Here is a 14,808-nt window from a genome sequence, read left to right on the forward strand (position 1 = left end):
GCATTCAGGATATATATGTACTGTCATCTCATTCTGCATTTTACCCGTACATGCTCATTATCTTTAGGGTTCTGTCTTTGTTGTTACCATTCAGGAATAATTTCATTAATGTATTATCCAGAAATCAAAATCAAGTAATAACTTATTGTGACTATCAAATTCTCATTTATGCATAGTTTACTACAGCTACAGTTTGACTTAAATGGATTCAATGGATGGGAGTGTACTGTTACCTAGAAAATGTTTAGGTGCATTAAATTATTGCTGATGGTTAAGATTCAAGAAACAACTCTTTGCAAGTTATAATATGAAGTGTATCTTGAAAACATGCTAGGATTTGAACTTCTTTCAGTTTATTCTTCTTAATTACAAAGTTGCTGTGCTTTAGATCAACATTTTTGATTCAGAAATTGATTTTTTTGAAGAGTTTATTCAATTTTGCAGCTGTCTGGATAACCAAAGTCCTATTTTAACTTAATGCTTTTAGATTGTCTACTAAATACAACTTGTAGTGGACTTGTCTTCAGTAAAGGATATATGGATAATTTGCTGCTGTTCCTGGATACCTGATCAGTCTTATAAACTCTCTTGCACTTATGTTACAGATTGTTTTTCAGCTTACCCTTCTGCATCATCTTGTTCCTGTTTTCCCTGCTTCCTGATTGTTTCCATTTCCACTTACTTTCCATTCTATTTTCTTCATTCCTTCCTTTTTTCCCCCTCCAGAGGATTGTTTTATTCCACTTAATCATTAATCAAGACCCATTAATCACAGACAGCTGGTATTGTCTTTTAAGCTGAAGAACAAATATTGCTATTGCTACATTGACAGGGAAAGGAAGTATGGGAAGTCAAAAACATTAGCTTTCTGAAACATTTGATTACCCCTATTTTAATACCCAACCAACCAAAAAACCAGCACCAAACAAAAAGGACCCCACAATCCTGCCATCCTGGAAGCAGCACTCATAAAAAAAAAGAAACATTGCTATTGCACAGACCACATATTAGCAATAACATGTCTTGTTTAAGTGACTGAGGAGTCTGAATAGGCAAACATTCAGAAGAGCCCAATGCTGTAAAAATCTCAACAGAATGGTTCCTGTATGAGGATGCTCTGTCTAAGAGGCCAAGGAAAGTCCTAAATAAGATGGTTTTGTTTTCTTGTTCTTGTTTTTTGTTTGTTTGGGGTTTTGTGTGAATTTTTGTTTATTAGTTTGTTTTGTTTTTCTTTGAGAGCTCTTTAACATGAAATCAGTACTCTGAGATTGGAAACCAAGCTTCTCCCACCAGGCAAGTGTACCTGTCAACCAGTCCTGTGTTCCTCTTGGCTTACTGATAGTGATATCAACTTTTATATTACTGTCCATGTTGTTTGCTTGTAATAGGATCCCATATATCTGCTTCTTTTCCTTCTTTTCCTTCTTTTTTATGCCCCTCTTTCAGTTTATAGGTCACTCTCTTTACCTTAGGCGAGTCCAAACTGGGTTACTAGAGTAGAGAAAACCTTCCAGAAAATAGTAAAAGGGCAGTCAAAAAACTTCTGATTCTTATCTTTGACATCAGTTTCTCTAGCATGAGGTCTGCTGCTTAAAGCATGACAGAAATTCAACATTTCTTGCTATTTTTAATGAATATATTTGCAGCTTTTCTTTGAATTCTGTAATAATTGCGACACAAATTTAGGTTGCTCTTTAAGTACTCCATCTGTCTTATAAAAAAACAAATGAGAAGATACAATTTAGAAGCAGTAGAGAAAGATGGAGTTTCTGAACTATTATTTCAGACTAGTTCAAGTCTCATTCGACTTACAGGAAAGACTTAACCTGGGCCCTTTCCTGTGGAACCCATACAGATACCTGTCTTTAATTGAGCAAGTGGAAAAAGATTTGCAAGATTTAGAATCTCAACTTTCAAATTCATAATGCTGAATTATAATGCAGGAATGTATATCAAAATGAGTATTCTTCTTCTTGTAATATCAAAAGTCTTTTTTTGACATTCCTTTTATTAATCTCTCTGTCAACACACGGTTGTTTCTACAAAACATCTCTCTTTTTTCAAATTAGTTTCTGGTTACCTTATAATTTACGATACTGTTGGAATGTTGATTTCACTCTTCACAGTTGTTTTCTGTGACAGGCTTCCAAACAGATTGATTCTTGACTGGCAAAATGTTTTAGGGGACATGAAGAGCTGATTTTGTTTTAATGGGCGATGGTGCAGTGTGAATGACACCATTTCAGAGGAGACTAGACAAATGCTACTGCTCACTGAGATATTTAATTAGTGATTTTATTCAGGTATAGAAAGCAGTTTTATAATGCAGCAGTCCCTTTATTTTATGGACCTTCTTAGATGGCCTTTTGATTTTGAACCAGCTCTTCACATTAAAAATGTATAAAACATTTTTATCTCTACGGGTGAACAGAATGGAAACCTGTCATTCAGGAGCAGTCTCATTTCATATATGGCAGCAGAATGGTAATAAAAATGCAGTTAGGAAGAGAAGGGAGAATAATTTGGGATTCAGGATGGAGAATTACTTAAGCATGTGAACTAGGAAATGAGTGTTGGAGGACCTGACAGAACAGAAGGAAACAGATTACAGGACCTGGAACATTGGAGGTCACAGATAATGGAAATAGCACTTACAAATCCTTGAACATGTTCTTATTTTTTAGCCAGAAGAATTCCATGAAGATGTCCCTATTATGAAGGGATTGCTCTCAGAACAGTCACTTCTGCTCAACTGGAAAGGATGTATGTAGCCTGCTAGCTCAGTACAGGTGTCAAAAAGTGTTATTATGCAATAACATGTGGACACATGTCACCTTGGAGTGTTAAAATCTTGCATTTTAGAGTCATAGTGAAAAAAATCCTTCCAATTGAAATTTAAAATCTATGTATGTGTATGCTAACAGACCACACATGGAAACAAGTAGGTAAAATAAAATTGTTGCAAAATTGCTAGTTATAGTTTGAGGTGTTTTAGCTTCTCCAGAGATCTGGAATATATAGTGAGTGCTGATAATAAATTCACATTATTTTGCATTTATACATCATGTAGTACAGCTATAATGTCTTTCTCCTCACTTTCCATTCTTTAAAGAGATGGGTGGATTAATGGAACATAGGAAAATGTAGGGTACAAGCATGTACTGTGAAATCTTCCCTCTACACCCTGACACTTTAGTTTTGCAATATCTTTTGTTTGCATCAACCAGAGATTCATCTGAATTAATACTATGGTGTGGTGGCTCATTGGAGAAGGCAAATTCAGACCGCAGGCCGTAACATTTCTGTTCATGTGCAATTCCCTCAAGGTCTCAAGAGGTGAGATTAGGTGTCCTGTGGTAATGCCTTCTGTAGTCTCAGTCATAGTTTAGGCACAGTATTTAAAGGCATAAAAAAAGTGCTGTGACCTGCACTGGCTCCAGGTACATGTGTCCTGAGGGCATTTGCTTAGAATACCATTGGGAAAGACAGTAGAATTCTTCATTACTAGCCAGAGAAACCTTACTGCTATAAATTCCATGTAGTAAAGCATGTTAGCAGCACCTTCATAGCTGAATGTTAAGCTTACATGTTTTCAGTCCACCTCTTCGATATTTGTGTACTAGCAACTGGCTTCATACATTGCAGAGAAAAGTGTAACACCCAAGTTATAGGGTGATAATGTGTACCACTTAAAAAATTGTAGTTTTAATGGGGACATGTAACAACAATAACAGCAATAATAACAATGTATTTGTTGTTTATTAGTAGTGTACTATTTCTTGATGAAACTTTTGAGTGCCAGATGACCCTAAGAAAAAAGCAATGGAGTTGATTCAGCAATAAAACTGTAATGCTAAAAGCTCAATTTTCAAAATTTACTTTGCTTCCAGTTCATAATTTCACAAATTTCACAGGATATTACAACCTTGTCACATATAAAAGCAGAAACTAATTTCCAGTTACAATTTACATTATTATTAATATTTACCAAATATAAGACATCAATTTCTAGGAATGAGTTGGAGATTAAACCAGATATTAACTTCTAGGCATCTGGACCTAACATTAAGCATTTTTATCTGAGAAGATAGTACCAGAAATTCCAGTCAGCAAGTTTTTATATACATTATGATTTTATTGCTTACTGTTATTCTCAAGATGTTAAGGTACATCTGCAGTGCATAAAGCTGAGTCTATGACTGTAAACTGCTTGGGTTTTGTAAGACTTTGTGACTTTTTGTAAGGAGGCGAGACTTGTTCTACTTCTGAGACTGGGAAGGAATTTTCTGATCTTTCATCAGAGTAAATCAAATTCTTATTCTTACGGCTTCCATCTTCTCTAATTTTTTCACAACTCTCTTAAAATCTTTCTTGGTGTTGCTAAGATTAATACATATTCTGAGAATCTCCCCAAATCCCCAAAATCTTATTTTGCCTCCTATTTTTTTGTTTTGATTTGTCTTTGAGATGTTTCCTCTACACAAGTTACTTGTCAGCGTGTTAAATATTCATGTGTTAAACATTCACATTAAATGTTTGTATCTACAGTGGGCTGTGATTCTCTCCTTCCTTCCTCTCTCTCCCTCCAGCAGCTGGAATTACTTTTAATGTTGTTTATGTATAACGAGTCGTATTCTGGAGCTGCTGTGAGATATTCTGTAAGAATATCTCCTCCCTCTTAGAAAACAGTGAGGCTCTGATCCAGCATCTGTATTTAACCAAATGCCCAGCTTTTGAATCCTGAACACTTGTTAAGATGCAAGGAAGGCCCATGGCCCATTCCTATCATGAAGCAGATACTAGGCTGGGTTATCACTGAGTACCCTTTCTTTTGAACAACAAGAGGCATTCCCAGAGGATTTTATCTTTTGTGGTCAGGTCTTCATTAATTCTACACATCTAATGATTCATATATACGGGCTTTAGTCCTATAATAATTTCAGTCTAGACTGAGCATTCAGGACTGTTATTTATGCCACTGTGTCTGTGGATTTACATCTAGGATTATACTTCTCAGTTGTTTTGTTCTAAATTGATACACCAACAGCAACAGAAGACAAGTTCCACATTAGGTTTAGGTTACCCATCACAAAATGGAAAATCTTCAAATGCTTTATAATGAACCTAGTCTTATACAATGAGCCTATCATATATTTTTCTGTTGAAATGGAGGTAGAATCTGAGCCAGCTTCAGACACTAACTTTGACACCTGCTTGTATAAGAAATGGGTTGTTTCCTAGAAAGTTTTTTCTCATAATACACAGCACTTGGTACAGTAGCATTGCAAGTCAGTCTGTGTACAGGTTGAGGAGTCACTGTGTATCAGTTTTTACAGGTAATCTACCTAATGTGAAATTTTCAAAACTTAGTCCTCTTACATCCAAAATTATTCAACACCATTCAAATTATAACTTCTTTGTTGTAACACCTAATAATGAAATGTATGGAGACATTATTTTCTGCATTAGTGTATAAAAATCTCTGATTAATTGTGTATCGTGGAAATGCCAACAAGTTCCTTTGAGGAATAAAAACTTGTAACTAATAGTGGATTATTTATTTGCTAACAGTCCTAGGAACTGAACCTGGCTCAAAGGATGCAGACCGACTTAGCATAATATGTTGTTCCTTTAGAAGTCTATAGAAACAGAAGACATAGGTAGTCACAGTTGTCTTCTTTTATCTAAGAACACAGTAGGCTTTTTGTAAAGTCAAGCTCTTGATTCTAGACTATTTTCTTTTATGAAGACAAAATAGAGAATACAGTAGAAGTCTGTTATTAATAGGTGAAAAAACTTGGAATAAAGGGTGACTTCTGACCCTTTCTAAGCAGCTATATTTGCTCAAATATATTATTAAATTGCATCTGCCTGTACTGTAATTTAGAGAATATATTCACTATTCCAGACACAGAGCCATTGTTAACACTGCTAAGACTACAGAGTGGCTAAGACGACAGTGCTAAGGCTACAGTAAGTGGCAGAAGTCTCATAAATGAAGGCAAAATAAGTGAAAATGTGCCTGCCTGCCTATTGCATCTAATTAATGTAGCCTTACAAACTCTTAATTGTCACTGCATATCTAATGGTTCAGAAAGAGCCAGGGAGAGCTGGTGCTTTGTTCATTATACCAGACAGTATGCTGTACAGAGACTATACAGAAAGACAGGCATTCATAATAATGCATTTTATGTACAATGTTAAATAAACATAAAGTTTAACCTCTGTTAAACAGCAATAGTCATGACTCACCAAATCCCCATCTCAATGGTTTTCTTTCTGTATTCTAGTATCATAAAGAATACTAGTAACCAAGTGCAAAAGTTGGTCACACATTTGGGCAGTGGGATGTTCAGTAAAACTGTGGGTGCTTGCTTCAATGAATGCCCTTTGTAAAGGCAAAATAAGACATTTTCTAGCTTTGGAAATAACTTGAATGATCAACACGTCATATGTTAAATTGTCCAGCTTTATGTAGTGTCATTTACCAGACACTGCTCTGCAGGCATGATCCATTGGTATTCAGTAATGCTTGGGTGAAACAACTCTTCAGCTGTTGTGGCAAATATTCTTTTGAGAGAAAACGTTTTACTGGTGTTAAATATGCTTGAACTTCTGTTTCATTGTTCTTTAAGAAAAAATAATTAGTCACTCTCTATGAACCATTCTGCTGCCAGATCAAGGTTGCCTTGGGAGCTGGCCCACCAGTGCCGGGGTCGGGCTGGCAGGCAGGGCCACTTGTACAGTGCTCAGAATGCCGGGGCGAACCCGGGGTTGGCAGAGCTGAGGCCGGGCCGGTGCTGCGGCCAGAGCGGTCAGGGCTGGGGAGGTCCGGGCGGCTCCGGTGCTGCAGCCAGAGTGGTCAGGGCTGGGGAGGGCTGGGGGGCTCCGAGGCCTCGGGCAGGAGCGCGAAGTGGCCCTGTCTGTGCGTGTCGAGGGCACGGCCGAGCTGTGGCCGGGCATCGGGGCTGGCCGAGGCCTCCTCGGCGCTGCTCAGGAGTCTCTCCAGGGATGGCTGCCGGGGGCCGTCCCGTGGCCGTGTGAGCCCAGGCCTGGCGCAAAACAGAGATCTCATAGGCCTTGGCATGAGCAGTTCTCTCACTCAGAGGTGCACCAAAAGGCGATGCCTGAGGAGTAGATCTGAACTAGGGCAGAAAATGTCTTGCTCTGCTTCCAGTTCTTCAATCTTTCGAAGCAAAAGAATGGTTTTATTTCAGATATGGAATGCGAGGAGAATGGTGGCGACACCCACAGCAAACGTGTTGCAACAGCTTATCATACAATAATGGCTTCCAGGGACTTGTTAAAGAAACCGATTAAAATTTTACTAATTCTCCAAGCTATGTAGGGATATTTTCTGGATGGTTTTCTGTCTTCTCTAGTAATTAGCCAGCCTAGCTGGGTGCGGCTCCCATGCCAGAGTCTCAAAGACCATAGGGCTAAGAGTTTCTGAAAGCTGGGCACTGAATTGTAGAGACAGTTTTCCCAGAGACTTGTGCTACTTTGTAAGACCATACTTCATAAATTTGTGGTCCCTTTTCTCTCAGGTGACAGGACCTGAAGGAATGGCCTGAAGTTGTGTTACAAGAGGTTTAGGGTGGGTATTAGGAAACGGTTCACAGCACCAACCCTGACAGAGTTCAGTAAACATTTGGACAATACTCTCAGACACGTGGCTCTTGAGGATGGTGCTGTGTAGGACTTGGTGTTGGAGGGTCCCTTCCAACTCAGTACATTCTTTAATTGTGTAAAGATTATGTTCAAATTCCTGTGTTTACTTGCAGGAATACAGTTCTTCTTAAAAGTGGGATCCTAATTGTAAAAGTGAATTTGCCAGTTTCTGAACATGCTCAGCAGGCACTTCCTGCTGAAGTGGAAGTGTCATGCATCCGTACTACATCAGTAACAGGCTAGTGCATGCCAGGAAGAAAGTCCCTGAGACATGAAGAACCATAAGGGGAGATAAAACAGAGGTAATTGTCTTTAAATGTGGACATCTGGCAATTCATTGTCTTCAAGACACAAGCTGCATTTTTAAATTTTTAAAAAGGCTGTGCAGGGAGGAGGAGAGAGAAGGGATAAAATCTTAGCATTCTGAGAATTGTGTCAGTAATACTGACTGAAAAATTTTGGAATTATGGAACAATTGGAGACATGTGATGGCTATTTTCATTTTATATTGGACATTTTACTAGCATGTTGCATTAGGATTTTGATATCTAGCTTTCAAAAAAAAAAAAAAAAAAAAAGCCAGCTCATTAAACACAGGCAACCATTGACCATTCTTGGTTTAATACACAGCTCTTAGAAAAGGCCTGGTATACAGAGAAAGACACATCGTCAAAATTATGCATTGTGCTCAAGGCTCTGATTACTGCAGTTTAAACGTGGCTTTTGTGAATTAGACACTAGTTTATTCATAAGGATGTGAGTCTGACTGTTCTCTTGCTTACAAAGTAATTGAATGCATTTGTACAAATAAAATAGTGGCATATAGATGGTGTACACAAAGTCCAGAATAATCCAGCTCTTGTTTCATCCACCTGGCATTTTTATAAGTAAAAAAATGTGTATAGTTGCACTTCTTTTCCCAGTAGCAACAGTGCTGTATTGTGATTATAAATGGTAGATGCTGAAGTTAGCGCCCTCCCCCTGGGATTATAAAAGTGCTATTTTAATGATATGGTACCATATCTGCATGCAGCATTTTACTGCATAAGAATAACTAGGAAAGTTTGCAATGATATGTCGTGGTATAAAGCATTTGAGGTTAGAGACTCTGCTGGAAGAAAATATTGTTAGCTGCCATCTGTCATTCTAGATCAGCTGGAGTAAAGCAGACTAGAAACAGAAAACTGGCATTTTCTGATTCTTGGTAGGAGGCATCTGATTATTTCAAAACACTCCTTTTTCTGGGTAAAGCATCATCAAGACTGTATTTTAGGTGCTGTTTTTTCTAAAGTGTGACAGTGTGTTCCAAGACCAAGAGCCCTTTCTAGCTGGATTAATACATCAAAATGTGGGGAAAATGAAATATTTAACAAAACAGTTACAGCAAACATAAATAACAGACAGAACTTGCTTTGTTCTAGAGTTCACCCAGTCTCCTAGGCCCAACCTCACTTTGAAAAAAAAAGTCTTGCAGAATAGTTGAGTTGACAGAGAAGTACTCTTCCCACACATCATACCATTTCAGAAGTATCTTGGTAGCTGTATCTTTGCTTGGATATTCTATGCAGCTTGTTGCTGTATTAGCCCCAGAACAAGAATAAGAAATGGAAGCTGGGAAAAAAAAAAAGAACAGACAATTTCAGCTCCAAAGAAGGATCTGGGGAACAGCTAATAAGCACATTGAAATGGAAACTATAATGAAGCTCTGTATGTGAAACTGCTGGGAATATTTTGTTTGTTGTTCAGAAAACTGTAAAACTTCTACCAGCTATTGGTGTTTTTGATCTCATGGCAGAATTGCAGTTCTTTGATAATTTGCTTGTAATACATTAACTGCATGCATTTTCCGTCCCCATTCTGAGGTAATTTTTGACAACTGGTATATTTCAATACCAGCCTAATAGCCTGTGCTGTCACTAATATTAGGAGAATGTTAGATGTGGACCTTTGGCATGAGATTATATCATGTTGGTGATGTTTTTTCTAATGTTAAGTGAACATGGACAGCATGTTAATTGTACAGCCACCATCAGGAAAAAGTATTGCACAATCTTTGGACTGATAGTCATCTGGGAGTATGATGTGTTGTCATTCACTTTGTCTTGTGGCTATGACATGGAATACATCATACTTTTTCAGCTACATGGCTAATTAGGAGACTGCAATGATAATAATTTTATTCTTAGAGTTTGATTTAGTGCTTTGTTTTTTAGCCACAGTAGAAAAATGGTCAGTCTTCTCCACCGAACTGTCACTGATCTCTCAGGATTCCTGGACAATTCTCTTTATGTTGTACACATGCTCTGCACTTCTTGGGAAACAAAGGAGTCTGAATGATGGGTAAAACTAAATAGTACGCAGTAATTTGGTCTGCTTGAGACCTTAAACCCTTGCCTTTCACTGTGTTGTGTTTTTTACCCCCTCTTCCTTTTTATTCTGGCCTCTGGTAACACTTGCAGCAGTGGCACTTAGCTTGTGAGCAGTGCTGAATGCCCTCAGCTTCACTGTAAGTCAGTGACAGTCACTTCTGAAATTTGGACTAAGTGTGGGTGGAAACTGACGTGCATGTTGACATCTCTTTCTTTGCAGCTTTGTTAAGCAAAGGACACCTAAGTGATGGTGACTTGTTTGTCTCATCTACCACACCTCTTCCCTCTTCACCCTTCCATTTTTTGCAAGTCATGAGTCAGTATCAGTAGTATAACGGCAGTCCAGAAACTTATACTGGCACATGAAAGATATTTCAAAGGCAGCTACCATTTAGTATGATTTATTACACGGGAGGGGAATCATATGTGCGTTTTTATGATAGTTGCAATTTATGTGTGCATGATTGTATGAAGCAAAGAGACGCAGATTCTCTAGGCAGGTTTAAAGGAGAGTCACTTCATTGCAAAAAACGGGCCTTTTTAAGCACTTAGCCCATTATCAGTTACATAGTTTTAAAACATAACAAACATAATCCAGCCAACCACTATTAACCATGATGTGAACACATAATAGTTACATAACTTGTTTTTCTACCTCCAATTCAGCTGAGTCACTTTCCCATAGTCCTTTCTTTCTTAGTCAAAGTAGCAGGCCTGAGCCATGATTTTAAAAGGGTAACAAGGCCCTTATTTTATAAGATTTTACCTATAGGCAACACAAAATATTATAATAAATGTTATACATGATCTTTCATAGCAGAAAAAAGCCCCAGTATGCCAGTAAACCAGGTACAAGACTTACTGAAAGAGTTGTTTTTGTATTAATGTCAACCTTTTGACTTATTAGACTGCTTCAACACATGTGTGTCTTACAATAATAATGTATTATTTTACATTACTAGGACTATTAGTCTGTGTCTGCATAAGGAATATTGCATGGGGCTTAAAATGTACCTTAAGTTTGCCTTAAAAAAAACTTCTAAGTAAAATTAAATTGACTACCACTAAACAGCAGTACATTTCAGGTATTTATTTGGATTCTTTGCAAAATTGAGACTGTAAACCTTGAAAGTTTTAGGCTTTTATATATGTTCAAGAAGTTTCTGCTTCTTGAAAGGGATAGGTCAGTTTTTCATAAACTTGTGTTGGGATTTTTTATAATCCTACTGAGAACAGAGGGGCAGAAGCATCAAAAGGTTAATGTGATTTTTTTTAGAGAAACATAACTGAGATGAACCTCTTTCAATTCTACTATGCCCTGTGCATTTGTTAGCAGCCCAGTTTGTTGTCTTGTGCACTTGCATCTTTGAGCATTCAATTAGCAGCTTGAGTACACGGAGGCCTTACTGTTGCTTAGGCCTTTTCTAGCAATATTTTGAATTACTTGAACTGACTGATGTGCTCCAGTAGAGGGGAGCAGCGCCTACACATGCAGATCCAATGGCTTGCTAATAAAGACACTATTCTCTTAAAAATATGTACCTATTCTAGTCACTGGCACATGTAATCGTTGGCCAAACACCAGGGAAGAAACCTGAATAATCTAATAGTTATCAAACCAAAATTAGCATTTTATTGGACTTGAATAATATATTGCTGACTAAATGCATGTTCAGTGCAGTGAACTGTCTGTTCAGTGCCTTCTCTACCTTTACTATATTGAGATTTAGTGAAGCAACCTTTCACAGAGGTGCAAACTTGAATGGGGACACAGTAAAATCAGTCATTTGGCCTCACTGCATTTCCTTTTTTTTTTCCTATATGCCTAAGACTGACAGGAGGTCTTGGGAGGTAGTTAAGTACCAGGGTTCAGTCAACAGTTAATAGTTTGCAAGAGATTGGCCTATATCTTCAATGTGTTACTTTTTCTTTGGTTGCCTGATGCTGGTTATACTAAGTATCTAATTCAGTAAACTTTGGAACATTGCTGCTAAATTCTACAATAAAAAAATGGGCTTTGACTTCATATCACAGGCATCATTGGTTAAACATCATATGAGATTATTCTTCTTTGTCATTGCCTACTATGCAGTGACAGGGCTGACTTAAAAGTATTGTTTTTGTCGTTCCAGTGTGTAGTTCAGCCATGTCTTGTACATTATCATAGGAGTGGATATACAAGTGTACACATTTCTCATTGCAAAATTCTACAACTGGTGTTTTCATCATATTCCACAGAGAATGGAAATTTCATTCTGGTCAAGATCACCACATGTAGATTCTGTTCCTTTGTGGCTTTAAAGGAGAGATTGCCTCAGGCTTTCAGATTCACATACTGAGTATAATGCCTTGTACTTCCTTTCACTATAAAAACATTACAGTATCAATGTAACAATGCTGAGACCTTCTTACCTCTTCTGTTCCACAGTTTTGTGCTGTTCAGAAATACAAAAAATACATTCTAGTAAGAAATAATTTAGTGAATGTTGACTATTTCTGCAGATAGATTTCCACTTGACAAGATTGGACATGCAGTATACAGCAGGCAGTTTACATTTCAGACTTACATGACTTGAACTTTGGGGTGCTAGTCATATGTATAGAGGAAGAAAGATGTTGCATGTAAAAATGATCTACTGTCACAGTAGCATAGGCTACAGAAATGTAGCCAAGAGTGTTTTACCTCATTTTCAGTTAGCAAATCATCAGGATTTTTTTTCCGATTATACTGACTTCCATATGTTTATTTACTAATGGTATTCAGGTGCAGCCGTTTCCCTTTCTGCATGTGCAGTGTAGGTTAATACAAGCTGATAAGAGTCATTCCTCTTTGTACAGACTGGCTTGGGTAGGTGGACAAGGCACTGACTGATAACTTTCTATTCACAGAAAGGCCTGCCTACTTTGAGAATTTCTGTTCTGGTTGGAGAAGTCCTTGACAATCAGCTTTATTTTTAAATCTATTTAAATAGTACTTTTGTGTATCTCTGCTTGCTGGGGAAAGTGTGCTAGCTAGCAACACAGAAGCACACAGTTGGTATCTCACACAAACAGCTTACTCAACTGATCCAGGTACAGAAACATGGATAGAGATGAAGAAAACTACTATGGAAAACATGGTAATTTACTTGCTTTCTTAGACCAATTCAAAACACCTGATCTAAATCTTATATATTTCAACTGTGTTATTTCAATTGACTTAAATGGGCGTGAATGCAGAGACTCAAATGGTTTCCTGTAACTTCTTCAATTATTAGCAATATTCTAATTTTTTCCTGCATGCCATTTGCTAGTATATTTAAATTGCACATCAAAGGTAAGTTTTATATGTGTATATTGTTGATTTTTATTTTAGGTAAGTAATTTAGAGTTGCTTTTTAAAAAATTATTACAGTGATAAAGTGTAACAATTAACTTCATATGCTGTTTGGAGTCAGAATTTGTAAATACCTTGTGAGTTATTTCTAGTAATGATATTTTACTTCAACTTACACAAGTTTCGTAAGGCAGACTGTAAAATAGATGTCTCATCTGTAAAGAACTAACATCATACCAGTTTTTAATCTTAGCAAAAGGTGTAAGTCCCCTGTCACCACTGCTTTTTTCCTTATGCCTACCAAACTCCTAAAACTTGGAATTTGCTTTCTAAATATATTTGGGCTTTTATAGCTGGGGAAGCGGTTTGCTTTTACCAGGAGCAATGTAGATACTGGAAACATAAATAATTCCCACCTCACCTCCCAAAAATCTTCTGAATTTTTAAAGAATAGTAGTAATAAAGTAGGGAATTTGAATTTAATTTAGAATTAAGTTAGAAAAATTAGATTAAACAAATGGCTTTTTTTTTCTGTTGTTCCATGAAACTGATCACAGTTGGGATCAGCTGTAATGAGTGTTCCAGGGATCCAAATTACTTCTGACAGTGAATTCTAGTGTGTTTTGAACTTAGAATGTTGTTACTATTTCTTACCATATTCTGTAATGAATTTATACCAAGAGCTCAGTGATAGAGGAGGTAGTTTGAGCCATGTTGCCCTACACCATGCCACCATAAGCATACAGACTGCTGGGGTGAGGAGTAGTTCTTGGAAGGAGTTTGCAGTACTGCAATAATTTTATAGCTGTTAGTGGCTATTACTTCTATTTCACAGCATCTGTCTTCTTGTTGGAGATGAGAGTCTCCATTTGAATTAGAGCTCCTTTTCTGTAGTGCTTTGTTTTTATCCTCTTATTTATTAGATCCATTTGGCTGTCTGTGTGCTGAGATGTTACGTTTTCATGTTCTCTTCCCAAGTGATATTTGTATAATCCTTTCTTAAAAATGAAATGTGATGAAAATTCCAGTGTGTGTTTCAGTATATAATTGTGTCCCAAAAGATTTCATAATGCCTAATCTAAACCATCCTTGCTGCAAATGAGGTTAGCTTATCTAACTGGTAGAGGAAACAGAACTACTGATTTTTGTAAATTTTGAATGGTAATTGAAGACTGTTATTTTGTGCTCCTTTGCTTAATCACAGGCATTGAAGTTGCATTCATTTACTGCTTTCTGTAAACCTCCTAGTATCTTCTTTGTAATAAGTCCCTCTACTCTGTCCAATTTGTTTGTATCTTCTGAAATTCTAGTGCCATGATCTAGAAACAGTTATTCATTTGAGGCCTCACATGTCCCCAAGCACAAGGAACAGTGACTTTTTCAATCATGCTCTTGAAAGAGCATGTCTTGAAAGAGTGGTGCTGTTTTTGAAGACATTGCTTGACTGATTCA

At 37.3% G+C, this 14,808-nt stretch overlaps 1 protein-coding gene across 7 annotated transcripts in view; it reads left to right on the top strand.

The window, feature by feature from the left end:
* Positions 1-14,808, top strand: part of SLC44A5 (solute carrier family 44 member 5) — a 66,173-nt gene that overhangs the window by 11,482 nt on the left and 39,883 nt on the right. The window contains exon 1 of one of the 7 annotated variants that reach the window (XM_021542587.4): positions 13,036-13,159. The exons of the other annotated variants lie outside the window; for them this stretch is intronic. Within the exon in view, the coding sequence (XP_021398262.1) occupies positions 13,123-13,159 (37 nt within the window). The 5' untranslated portion in view covers positions 13,036-13,122. Of the gene's footprint in view, positions 1-13,035; positions 13,160-14,808 lie in introns of those variants that run through there. 7 annotated transcript variants of the gene reach the window in all.

This window comes from Lonchura striata, chromosome 8 (assembly GCF_050655825.1).
Source record: "Lonchura striata isolate lonStrDom1 chromosome 8, ASM5065582v1, whole genome shotgun sequence".
Taxonomy (NCBI): Eukaryota; Metazoa; Chordata; class Aves; order Passeriformes; family Estrildidae; genus Lonchura; species Lonchura striata.